General features: G+C 35.4%; 2 protein-coding genes across 2 annotated transcripts; one reads left to right on the forward strand and one right to left on the reverse strand.

Annotated features, from left to right (window-relative positions):
- The first annotated feature begins 7,298 nt into the window (after positions 1-7,298).
- Positions 7,299-10,221, forward strand: LOC149216923 (transcription factor SCREAM2-like). Its single transcript, XM_089391290.1, has 2 exons — positions 7,299-9,545; positions 9,919-10,221. Exons 1-2 carry the CDS (start codon positions 9,318-9,320, stop codon positions 10,186-10,188), a joined length of 498 nt encoding a protein of 165 aa, XP_089247416.1. The 5' UTR covers positions 7,299-9,317; the 3' UTR covers positions 10,189-10,221.
- A 541-nt stretch (positions 10,222-10,762) lies between these two features.
- On the reverse strand, positions 10,763-12,815 carry LOC149216924 (uncharacterized). Its single transcript, XM_089390082.1, has 2 exons — positions 12,393-12,815; positions 10,763-12,329 (listed from the first exon to the last, which is right to left on the reverse strand). Exons 1-2 carry the CDS (start codon positions 12,813-12,815, stop codon positions 11,034-11,036), a joined length of 1,719 nt encoding a protein of 572 aa, XP_089246208.1. The 3' UTR covers positions 10,763-11,033.
- Positions 12,816-13,710: the final 895 nt, after the last annotated feature.

Raw genomic sequence — 13,710 nt, forward strand, 5'->3', positions numbered from 1 at the left:
AGGTTCCTCCACTAGTGTCACATTCTTAATTCTACCTCTAGATAACATGATCACTTCCAAGTAGGGAACACTCTACGAACATTGAGAATTTTAAGTGGAAACAAATCCAAGCACTGATCTAGGTGATAATTCTTAAGTATCCATGAAACCTTAACTAAGGCACAATTCTAATCTTGAAAGCTAAAGCTCGAGTATTGAAGTCAAAGAATACATACTTACATCAAGAAATATTTAAAGTTTCCTAAGAGTCAACCCAATTGTCATTCAAGATCGACTTGAAATCCACCTTATCACCAATTGATCCCAATAAAGAAAAGTGTAAAAATTCAAAGGTAAAGGATTAAGAATGGTTTCCTAAGCAACAAAATCATACAAACAATCTCATCATGGATATGGATGCTCATTGGAAATGAAGCAATGTTTGTGATTCAAGGTTGAATTTGTTGGGGCTATGGACACTTGTTGGAAATAGAGACAACACCGAAACCCCTTCTCTAATGCTTTATCTTTTAATCTATTAAAGTATCACTATTTGTAGCACTAAATTTTAAGTGAATGTGTAGGCCCTTGGTAAAATTTATACTCTTCTAAGGTTTCCTCAAGCTACAACCTAATTCAGGAAAGGTGAATTCATACAACTAAACATTCCATAGTTTTGAGTAGTAGTACTTTCTTGCTTGGAACAATAAGTATTATAGGCACATCAATAATGCATGATTTGGAACAAATTCTTGGATATTACTTAGAGATTTAAGGGCCATGGTAGTTATTTTCCAATTTTTGTAGGATATAAACAACCATCCCCAATTTATCCTAGTTCCTTGAGCATATAGGAATTGAGTGGCTCACCTATTTGATTTAACTCAGAGAATTTTCTTGCAAACTCCAACTAAAACTTGATTATCCATGACCAAACTTTTTATGATTTGAGATAGTATAGGTAGAATTATTTATCTATTCAAGCTTTGTTAATTAATACAATACTAAAAAAGGTCCTATAACCCTAATTCATCAAGAGATAGAGGTCTTGTAGCTCTTTAAATTGTTTAGGTAACTCTTAAAGAGAGGTTTTTACTTGACTTGTCTTGCAATTTTTGAGGCTCTCTAACATAGTGTAGAACTCTATTTCCCTCCAAGGTAGTGCTATAACACTAATCTAGCCCTAAATATATAAACATTGCCTCACATAGAACCTTATTATATTCCTCCCTCTCAACCTCTTAACTTGTCAAGCTTCCTTACGTGCATCTATAAGCCTATATATACAAGGCATTATATTGTTCCACTGAGCCTAGGGTAGCACCATAGCCTCCTAAATTTTCCTTCAACATAGCTTTCTTCCTCTCTTGAGTGTCCTTATCATATCATTAAGGCTATGTACTACAACAAAGCACCCAAATAACCCTTAATGGAGCACTATAGTGATCTTTCATATCTCCTAAATTCATATTTTGTCCTCTCTACCTCCCTATAGAACAACATTAGGCCTCTTTCTAGTGCTACAATTCATCACTAGCTCTCTTCCAAGCACTATAGTGCCTCCTTGAAACTTAAGTTGGAGTCATAATTCACCCTTTAAATCCTCTTTCTCTCTCTTGAGATGGCTTCTCTAAGGTTTTCCATGTGTAACACAAGAGTTTACTGAGGGTATGAGATAAAATAAAGTAAGATCCCTAGAATAATTGATGCACAAAAGCTTAAGAATTCTTATCATGGTTTAGTAACCCTCAATTTAGGTTCCTTCATCTCCCTATCATTTGACTAGCTAGAAAATACTAGTTTTCATGTCTATAGTTATCCAATTTCTCTCAACTCCTTCCCATAATAAATCTTGATATATTATTTGACTTCAAAATTGGGAACATGAACTAGTACTTCCATGCCATGAAACCCTAGTTATTCTCATAGGTGCACAGGGAACTTCTACATTGGATGTTACATAGATACCTCAGTCAAGAAGGCGAACTTATTTTAAATGTAATTATCAAGAGTACTTATATTCCACATCTATCAATGTTCCCTTTGTCCTCATTGGTGAAGCTCAATATATGTACATAAGAACAACCATCCTAGGACTAGAACAAACTAAATTCTTTGCATACAAAAACTTAAACTAATCAACATAATGGGTGCCTATTATTTCATTCTTTTACAAAATAACCACATGTGTGTCCAAGAGGCAAGCATGCTAAACTTCAATGGTTGAATGTTGAGACCAATTAGAACTTAATAACTCGTCTAATCAAGGGTTATATGACATACATGAGCGTAAGCATATCAATTATTTTAGAGAAATAATATACCCTCAAAAGAACCAAATTGAATGCTATATAAGGTCAATAATATATATAACTTAAGGAGGAGCCTTTAAATGGGATAGCTTCATGCATGTTTACAAATTGATAACCTTGAACAAGCTCAGAAACCATAAGAGAGGTCAAGAAAAGTGAAGAAGAAGTGGGGAATAATGGAGTTGTTACATACAAAAGAGTTGTTTTTTCTTGCCCTCATTAATAATCTCTCTAAAAATATATTGCAGCCATATCTTATATCATTCACTAAGCAATAAATAATTTTGAAAATATACTTAGTCATGCTAGAGAGGAATCTCCTAGTTATCTCCTAGGAAACATAAGAATTCCATATCATCATGCGGAGTCTATTAACAATACAGACATGATTATTATATCATACTATTAAGTCTTGGTGGAGCATATTTATGGCATTAAGAAACTTACAATTAAGGACCCAATCAGATGGGTGCAACATTATAGAAAACTTTTGAGAGTTTTAAATATTTCACTTCATTATATTTGTAAATTATGTCAACCTGAAGAGTTGTAGTCCCATAAGAAGCTAAAAAATCATAAGGAAAAGTTATTAATTCATGCCTACCCATTCTTATGAATATTGTAAAACTCTCAATTGAATGAATGATATATATATATATATATATATATATATATATATATATATATATATATATATATATATATATATATATATATATATATATATATATATATATATATTTATGTACTTGCAGAGGAGAGTAACAAGGTAGGTACTTTTTCACTCACCATTTTAATATTAAGTTTCTTGGAAGGCCATTTCTAGAGTTGCATTTTGACATGCATCTTGTCATTGTTTCTCACTACTCCTAAATAGTTCATGCATGTGTGCACTTTGTGAGATATATACTACTACATTATAGAATATTTTGTGGATTAGATGGTGCATTTCACATGTTAGTTGCTTCATCTATATATATTTCACTATGCCAACTCTTATTATATTAACATATTGACTATTTTGGAGTTCCTCTAATAAGTTAGACATTCATTGTTGTCTTGTATTTCAGGTAATGTTTTCCTTCACTATGCAATTTTGTGTTTGCTAGCTCATCACTTCGTATTATTCTTCTATCTCTCATTTCTATATTGCTTATCTTTTTTCATTTTATTGTATTTATTTAGTTTTAGTTTAGAATATGCATACCCCTATTTTGATAATCCCTCATATATCACAACATTCTAAAAAACCAAGAATAATTATTGGGCTAGAATTTAGATGGGTCTTGTATCCCAAATAGTGTGAGGTCTAATTAGGACCTCATACTAGAGAGAACCTCTTGATTGTTTCTAGTTCTTTTATCCCTATCAATTTTTTTTAAAGGAAAACATCTAACGTGAGGGGAATTTGTTTGAACATAAATACCTAGTGCATGCTTTTAGTATGGAAAGGAAAGTTGAAAGCATAAATATGGATACTATAATAATGGTCACTAGAAACTATAGAGAATTTCATGATCCCTCTAATGACCTCACTTAACTAACAAGGTTTACAAGTCAATAAATAGATGAAAGAAGAGAAAAGGAACTTCGATTGCATTGTGAAAAAATGTATAGTAAAGGGCCTAAATATGGTGAGAAAAAAATATTCTACATAAATTTTGAAGAGAAATAAAATAAATAATTACAACTATCAAAACATCTAGAGTTCGAAGAAACCACTCCAAATATATGTTGTCATCCATTGCTTAATATTAGTCGTCCACAAAACCTCAAGATAGAAGCATATATCAAAAAGAGAAAAGGAAAAAGTGTTGATTGATTTAGGTAGTACTTGTAACATCATCAAGTACAAATTGGAAAAAAAAAATTCAGTTTCTTTATATTTCGAATATCAAAATTTCAAAAAAATGATTGTAGATGGATGTACCATATATTTTCTAACGAAGTTCCAAATTATTAAGCTAAATATGGGGAGTATTTATTATATAGTTCGACAATAACAATCTAAATGGATGGTGTTTATGTTGGATTAGGGGTCCAATTGTTACAATCATTGGGAACAATGGCCAATAATTTTCAAGATATTTCCTTGAGATACTTCGAGCCTAAAGGTATGTAAGGAAAACCTTCAAATGTGATAAGTTCTAATAGCATTACAAAATTACTTAAGAAGGGACAACATAGTGTATTTGCACAATTGTGTTCAATAGATGTTCAAGCATCTACATCCTCTACTCCATTGGATCTCCAAAAAGTTATTAACAATTATTACAAGTAATTTGGAGAGATTCCTAAGGGTCATCTAGATACGCAAGGCCATGACCATTCTATTATTTTACAACCTAGAAAGATACCACCTTACATTAGGCTTTGTAGGTATCCATATGCATAGTGAGATTAAGCATATGGTTCAAGAAATGAGGTTGGAATCATTCAACCTTTCCAAGGATATTTCTCTTCATGCATCATGATGGTTATAAAGAAGGATGATTACTAATGTACACGTGTAGATTACAAATAGCTAAACAAAATGGAAATCAAAGATAACATTCTTATTCTTGTCACCGATAAGTTATTAGATTATTTATTGGAGTAATTTTATTTAAAAAATTATGTCTTTGTTTAGGGTATCATCAAATTAGAATGAGGCAAGAAGACATTTCCAAAATATCCTTTAGAACACATGAAGGTCATTTTGAGTTTTTGATTATGGCATTAGAAATTACTAATTCACCTTCAATAATTCAAAGCTTGATGAGTTCTATTTTCAAACCATTTCTCAGATAATTTGTGTTAGTATACTATTTTGAAATACTAATCTACAACAAATCTTGATATGAACATTCATAACATGATGATAGGGTGGTAATACTATTGGAAAAGAAATAACCATATGAAAATCCTTGAAAGTGTGCCTTTAGGGGTTCAACAAGTCCAATATTTGGGTCATATGATATCTCATGATGATGTAAAAGTGGACCTTGACAAAATTAAAGATATTATGGCATGGTCAATCCCAAAAGCCTTGATGAAATTCATAAGAATTTTAGGATATACAAGTTATTACCACAAGTATGTCAGGACTAATGGTCAAAAAGAAACACACTAACAACATTACTAAAGAAGAAAGCATTTTCTAAGAAGGTTTAAAGAAAATATGAAAAAAATTGTGGGTAAATGTGTAGTTAGCCTATGGAATAAGGGTGAGACAACCAATACCCTAGGTCCAGTATAACCATTAGTCATACCAATCTAGTGTTGGGAAGAAGTTTCAGTGGATTTTATTACGTGTTTACCTAAATATAAAGAAAATATTGTCATTAAGGTAATGGTTTATTGATTGAAAAAGTAAACATATATTTTTCATCTTTCTCATCCTTTTAAAGAAAGTATAATGGGAAAAGAATTCATGGAAAAGTGGAAAATCTACATGGAATACCAAATATTATTGTAAGTGACAAAGATCCAATTTTCACAGGAAATTTATGGACTAAATTTTTCTTGTTTTGGTACTCAATTGGACCACCTCTCACCTTATCATCCTCAATTTTATGGGAAAAATGAGTTTGTGAGTAAATGTTGGGAAGTATTTCTCCATTGATTTGTATTTAATAAATAGACACAATGGGTTAAGTTGTTACCATTGGTATAATGGTGATACATCAAATCCTTCCATACTTCATCAAAAACGTGTCCATTTATGGCACTTTATGGATATCATCCTCCATCCATCACATCACCCATGAAAAGGATTGCAAAGTTTCAAGTAGTGGAGGACCACATAGAGCAAAAACAAGAAGTTCTCAAACTATTGAAGGACAAATTGGTTACAATACAAAATAAGATGAAGCAATAAGTAGATCAACATCATAATGAAAGAGAATTTGAAGAAGGGAATTGAGTATTTTTTAGACTACAACCATATAAATAGATATCCCTCAAGCAACAAAAGAATGAAAATCAACTAGCATTAATATATTATGTCACAGATAAGGTGTTGCAAAGGATTGGAAGCGTGGCTTATAAATTGGAGTCACCTCCATCTTTAGATGTACACATAGCCTTCCATGTTTATTTCTTAAAGAAGCTAACCACTGACAAAATCCTAGCCCAAAATATTTAATTAGAGATGAGTGAAGAAGGAAAATCATAATAGAATTAGAAAAAATCCATGAAATAAAGAGTAAACTGAACTATGAAATCAAACAATTACTAAGTACCTCATCAAATGGAAGAAGTTGCTATTGGAATGGGTGACATAGGAGGATGCATTATTCATGAAAAAACATTTGCAGTTAGTCAAGTGTTGAGGACAACACTTATCTGAATGGGAGGGGCATGTTAATATTTATACAAGCTCGTGTTGACCATAAAGCCTCTTATTAATTGTTAGACTCTCTCATAAAACAATAATAAATCCAAAAATAAATTAATTAGTTAAATATTCCAAGTTGGGAATTTGTGCCTAACTCTTGGGTTGTTCCTCTAAGATAGGAGTTAGTTTAGGTAACTCCTATATTGGTGTGTCTGGTGAGAAATTATCTCAACCAAAGGAGAAATTATCTCAACCAAAGGTGTCTAAGATAGCACGCACTATCTTGAGAACACTATCTCTCATCTATTTATTTGTAACACTATATTCAATTATTTGGATGTAAGAATGAGAGTGAGAGAGAATACATGAGGCTTCAGCCTTTTTCCGTCAATATTGTGTCTCTGGTTTTTATGTGTGATTTATATATTTTTTCTGAGTTAATTGCATTTTAATATATGGTATCAGAGCTAGATTTGAACCTGTGTTGTGAACCTGTGTTGTGAGGAGATGCATCTGAATGTTATTGCAACCTGAGTATTCTAGACGGAGCAATCTGCGTATGCAGCCGTACTTCAACGGCTTGAATGGATGTTCCTTTTCCGTTCGAATCCTGTAGCTGAGAATCATATAATAAAGCTAGGCAGGGCGCTCTTTCGATTGCCTCCATTTCTGAAAGCCATGGAATCCAATCCTTGCGGTTTGCTTCGCTTTCTGAATGAATGGTCGTGATGAATCAAATTATTGCATTGAGATCAGATTAGCTAGGATCCATGGCCGCCAATGGAATGCAACTGGGTTTACTGCTATGCCTTTTATTGGCTTGTCTTCTCGGTTCTTCCCAGTATTTGATGCCCTGCTTCTAAGGTATGGGCGATACTGCGGACTGCTTTACAGTGGATGCCATGACGAAGCTCCCTACGATGGGCTGGACAGCTGCTGCAAAATTCATGACAATTGCGTTGGGGACATCGGTTATTTGAAAGTCAATTGCAATCAGAATCTACTGAACTGCCTCAGCGCTTACAACAGTTCTGGATAACCTCAGTTCCCAGGCTCCACGTGTAGCATTGACACGGTTATTAGTACCATCTTCTTTGCCATCGAGGCAGGCGTGAAGATTCAGTCCTTGGTGATATGTAAAAGAAACGCTTGTTGGAGGAAGGGTTGAGTGAAGAAGCAATACAGGAAAGTGAGCAGATTATGATGGCAGAGTTCTCTACGTTGCAAAACCAATTGAATCTTCTTCAGCGAAAGCAATTTCTTTTGAAACTTTGAGGCAGCTAGAGAAAAATTTAATCTGGAGACAAAGGTTGTAGATAAAAGTCAACATCGTTCAAAGCAGGCTTCATCCTCAAAAACCAGAAAAGGAAAACGAGGAAGGAGTGAGTCTTTGGTCCATGATTAAAGACAGTATGAGCTGTGCTTTATGATTTTTATATTCGCATTTGAAAGGTAAACTCACTTTTTCATAACGTGATAAAATCCATAAAAATTTTAATTCAAGAGAGGTATCACAGACTGCCCGACTTTTATCATTCGTAATTCAGTTAGTGGGTTTTTATGTGTGTGTGGTAAAAGTTCTCAGATTTGGAACAATGTCCGCTTCAACCATAAGTCTGTAAATAGACAGTGATGGTTCACGTCGATTCTGTCGAACTATGCTACTTAACAAATGATTGCAGGTGATGAGATTGGGTCTCGATTCAGATTTTGCAGAAAGGAGATGCTCGAAGGTCTCCACGGCCTCTTGAAGCTTGTTGGTATCACATAATGTTTTAATGCGCGTGTCTGGAATGGGCAAATGGGATCTTGTTACGCCGTAAGGCGTTCCTCTGGGAGGAATTCCCCTCCAGTGCCACTCTGTACCTTCCTGCACCATTGATTTCGTTGTTAGACGATGGAATTAATATTGATCGTTTGATTCGAAGTGTTCGATTCATTATCCCTGGCCGCTCATCGCATCTAGCATCTGGCCGCGCATCGCATTTGGCATATGGAAAGCATGCACTGCACTCCGAATCCTCCTGTGCTCTCTGTTCTTTAAGAAAAACCGTCCTGCGCTCTCTGTTCATTATCTTAGTGAGCTTCATTCACTCTGAATCCTCCTGCGCTCTCTGTTCTTTAAGCAAAACCGTCCTGCGCTGTCTGTTCATTATCTTAGTGAGCTTCATTATGGCATTGCCAGGGGAATGGGTCTGTGGGGATACCTTGGGGATTCTCCTGTTCTTTATTTTGGGTTCCCATTCTGCCCCCAGTTTTGAGCAAGGAATTCGCGAAATGGATTTCACTCCGAATCCTCCTGCGCTCTCTGTTCTTTAAGCAAAACCGTCCTGTGCTCTCTGTTCATTATCTTAGTGAGCTTCATTATGGCATTTCCAGGGGAATGGGTCTGTGGGGATACCTTGGGGATTCTCCTGTTCTTTATTTTGGGTTCCCATTCTGCCCCCAGTTTTGAGAAAGGAATTCGCGAAATGGATTTCACTGGTTTTGGTTTTGACTGTGTGACAGAAATGTGTAATAGTAATGAATCCTACATAAAGCGTTACAGCAATGGCGAGTATTTTGATCTCCAAAATATGAACAATATTGGATCTGCAGGGCTTTACGAAATGTTGTCAGGACATACAAGTAGTTATTAGGAGCCGAGAACAGTAGAGAGCCAAACAGATCAAAGTCCCTCGATCTCGGTTTGTAGTGACATCATCGTAATGGGTCAACAAAATAGCAAGATCTGGATTGATATGGACGACAATTCGAGGCAGTTGGATCGGGGCGACAACAATCCGGAGATTATAGGTTCGAACCGCAGGAGCATCAGCAAACAGCCACAGCAGCATCGTCAAACATCCAAAAATTTACAGACCGAAAGAAAGCGAAGTAAGAAAATGAAGGAGACACTTTACAAATTGCATTCTGTAGTTCCCAATATCAGTAAGGTATATATTTATTATTAATTAATTTTCTTTGAATTGGTATAATATTTACAACCCAATGTGCAGGGCGATGCATATTTATTAGTCCATATGCTCATTAATATGTGGAGTTGTATATATTTATCCCTAAATTATGTCTTTGCTTAAATTTAACAATAGAGATATACAGCCCCGCAGTAATGAACTTATAAACTAGTAAATATTAATCACCATGTGTGTAGGGTTGTTGGAGAGTAGACCCTGCAACAACACAATAGGTGCTTTTAGTTCTCAGATTCATCATCATTCATCTCCTGTGATATGCATTAATGTTGTACTGAATTTCCTACCAATGCTAAGCTGTGTTATGGAAGTAATTATTGTGGTTGTCAAACAGATGGACAAACAGTCGATTCTAGGGGACGCTATCAGCTATGTGTTAGATCTGCAGAAGAAGGTCCAGGACATTGAAGTTGAAATCCAGGCCATGACTAGGTCAAACAGACCTGATCATACTCAATTAATTACTGCGGAGACAACCATTAAGGCTCTAACAGATGCTAATTCTGCCTTAATAAATTCCGCAGACATGAACCAATCCGCAGAGAAATTGATTAGTGATGGAAAGATATTGGAAGTAGGTACTCTAAACCCTACTCATTCATAGATCTGATGACAAATTTCTGTTATTAACTGTCATTCGTGGGATATCATAGGGTTTTCACCTTGTATTTACTTTTTTTCCAGGCCTGGAAATACTCTTATGATGCTATTTTATTTTAGATATTTAAAAATTTTCAATTGATAATTAAGGTTAATGTTGGAAAATTTTGGAGGGCAGAAGGAAAAAAATAGATAATAATGAAAAAAAAATTCGAAAAAATTATTTTATGGAAAATAAGAATTTGGTATTAAAATAAAATATTTTTAAGGGAAAAAAAAAGGTAGAACTATGGCATATAATAATTTGCATACTTTAAGACCGTTTTTCCTAAAAAGTCAGAGGTTCAAAATTAGAGAGGTTCATCGTTTTTCAATATTTCTGTTTTCTGATCATATATCTTTATATTTCGGACAAGAGTTGTTTATTTCCAGGGATGCAGTCTAGTTTTCCTTTCTTACTTCGTCATTAGGTTCTGTGAGTTGCATCTTTTATAGTTGGGGACTTTAATTAGTACAGGAAGGATAATGCTGCTTAGATGACAAGAAAATAAGAAAACAGAAAAATATGCTTACCAGGATGACCTGTGTAAAATGGCCACAATACAGATTCCATTTTGTATAAGCAGCTTACTTTGAACATGATTCCTGCATGTTTTTGGTAATAATCAAGATGATAAAGAAATTACAAATGGTAATATTCCAGACATATGAAACAGTGGCAAGGCAACTCTCATTTTGCGTGAGGTTCACCGTTCAGGAAATCCATCATCCCCACTGAAACCAGAAAGCCAAGCCACGAATGCAACCATCACTATCGACCAGGAAGCACAGGAGAATCAAAAGACCTCCTTATTGAATGAATGGTTTGCAGTCTTCATCAACTCTGCCCATAGCCTCTAATATTGAAGAATATGTAATCAAATTATACGAAAATCCTTTAGAAGTCATTTCCTTCATTAATTTGACTGCTTCATCAAACATGCCCGCATTGCTAAGTGCACCAAGAACTGTGTTGTAAGATACGGCATCTGGCTGAATCTCCGAATTTTTCATTTTCTCGAACATCTTAAAGGACTCTGTTGGCCCACATGCCTTAGACAAACCATTCAAAACTATATTATGGCTACTAATATCAGGTTTACATCCTCGATCTTGCATTTTTTTAAGCCATGAATGAGCTTCATCAACCATGCCTGCTCTTACCAGGCCAGACATTAATGCATTGTAGGAATACACATCAGGAATACATCCCTTACTTTGCATTTCTTCAAACAGTTTAATGGCTGCATCAATACGCCCTGCTTTACCAAGGTGTTTAATCATAACTGCATAGAGCCTTGAGCTGGAAGGAGTGTTGTTTTCTTTCATTTCCTTAAATAATTCCACTGCCGCATCATAACGGCGTGCCTTACCAAGTGCATCAATCAAACTACAATAGGCAGCAGGGCAAAGCAGAAAGCCCTTCTTGTCCATCTCTTCAAGAAGCATCAATGCCTTTTTCAATCTGTTCGCCTTGCATAAACCAGCAATTAGAATGGAATATGTAAACGAACTTGGAGCAATGCCTTTTCCATTCATTCTCTCAAACCAATGCAATGCCTCCGATGGATTGTTAGATTTGAAAAGAGCTTCCATGACACTGTTATATGTTACCACAGTAGGATTGCATCCTACAGTTTCCATCTGTCCAAATAGCTTCAGAGCATCATCAAGTAGGCCTGCATCACCCATGATATCGATCAGTTTGTTGAACATGACCACATCGGGAGAGCAACCATCTTTCTGCATATCTTGAAATATTCTGTATGCCTCTTGGACTCTCCCTGCTTTGCCTAGCCCATTTATTACTTCAGTGTATGTAAACACATTCGGTGTACAACGTGTATCCTTCATTTCCTGGAACAACTTCAAGGCCTCTATGCATCTGTTTGATTTAAACAAACTTCCAACCAGGATCGTATAGATCTTCGCACTAGGTTGCAGACCATTCTCCTTCATTTCTTCAAAAAGCTTAATCGCAGAGTCCACATCTCTAAGTTTCCCAAAGTTGGAGATGAGCATACTATAAGTTACCATATCGGGAAAACATTTCCCTTCATTGCACATTTCCCTGTAAAGCTCTTGCACCTTATCATGACAATTTTCCTTCATCAGCACACTAAACATGCAATTATAAGCATAGACACTGGGTTTGCACTTCCAATTTGCCTTCATCAGCACACTAAACATGCAATTATAAGCATAGACACTGGGTTTGCACTTCTCTGTCTTGATGAGATAAAATATGGAAAGGGCCTTTTCCACCATCTTTATCTTGCCTAGTATCCTAATAATTTCAGACAATATGCTAGGATTCATGCCACAGTCACTTTTCACCATCTTTTTCATTGTCTGCCACATTTGCCCCACTAGTCCCGCCTGCGCTAAGCAACGGATGAGGGGCATATAGAGAGCCAAATAGATCAAAGTCACCCGATCTCGGTTTGTAGCGACAACATCGTAATGGGTCATCAAAATAGCAAGATCTGGATTGATATGGACGACAATTCGAGGCAGTTGGACTGGGGCGACAACAATCCGGAGATTATAGGTTCGAACCGTAGGAGCATCAGCAAACAGCCGCAGCAGCATCGTCAAACATCCAAAAATTTGTAGACCGAAAGAAAGCGAAGGAAGAAAATGAAGGAGACACTTTACAAATTGCATTCTGTAGTTCCCAATATCAGTAAGGTATATATTTATTATTAATTAATTTTCTTTGAATTGGTACAATATTTACAACCCAATGTGCAGGGCGATGCATATTTATTAGTCCATATGCTCATTAATATGTGGAGTTGTATATATCTATCCCTAAATTATGTCTTTGCTTAAATTTAACAATAGAGATATACAACCCCGCAGTAATGAACTTATAAACTAGTAAATATTAATCACCATGTGTGTAGGGTTGTTGGAGAGTAGACCCTGCAACAACACAATAGGTGCTTTTAGTTCTCGGATTCATCATCATTCATCTCCTGTGATATGCATTAATGTTGTACTGAATTTCCTATCAATGCTAAGCTGTGTTATGGAAGTAATTATTGTGGTTGTCAAACAGATGGACAAACAGTCGATTCTAGGGGACACTATCAGCTATCTGTTAGATCTGCAGAAGAAGGTCCAGGACATTGAAGTTGAAATCCAGGCCATGACTAGGTCAAACAGACCTGATCATACTCAATTAATTACTGCAGAGACAACCATTAAGGCTCTAACAGATGCTAATTCTGCCTTAATAAATTCCGCGGACATGAACCAATCCCCAGAGAAATTGATTAGTGATGGAAAGATATTGGAAGTAGGTACTCTAAACCCTTTTTTTCAGAAAGAAAAGCATTATATTATATTGAGGCAAATTTCTGTTATTAACTGTCATTTGTGGGATATCATAGGGTTTTCACCTTGTATTTACTTTTTTGCCAGGCCTGGAAATACTCTTATGATGCTATTTTATTTTAGATATTTAAAAAATTTCAATTGA

The sequence above is a fragment of the Pinus tabuliformis genome, chromosome 1_1 (assembly GCF_031772625.1).
Source record: "Pinus tabuliformis cultivar Carrire ecotype Pingquan chromosome 1_1, CPIR1, whole genome shotgun sequence".
NCBI lineage: Eukaryota > Viridiplantae > Streptophyta > Pinopsida > Pinales > Pinaceae > Pinus > Pinus tabuliformis.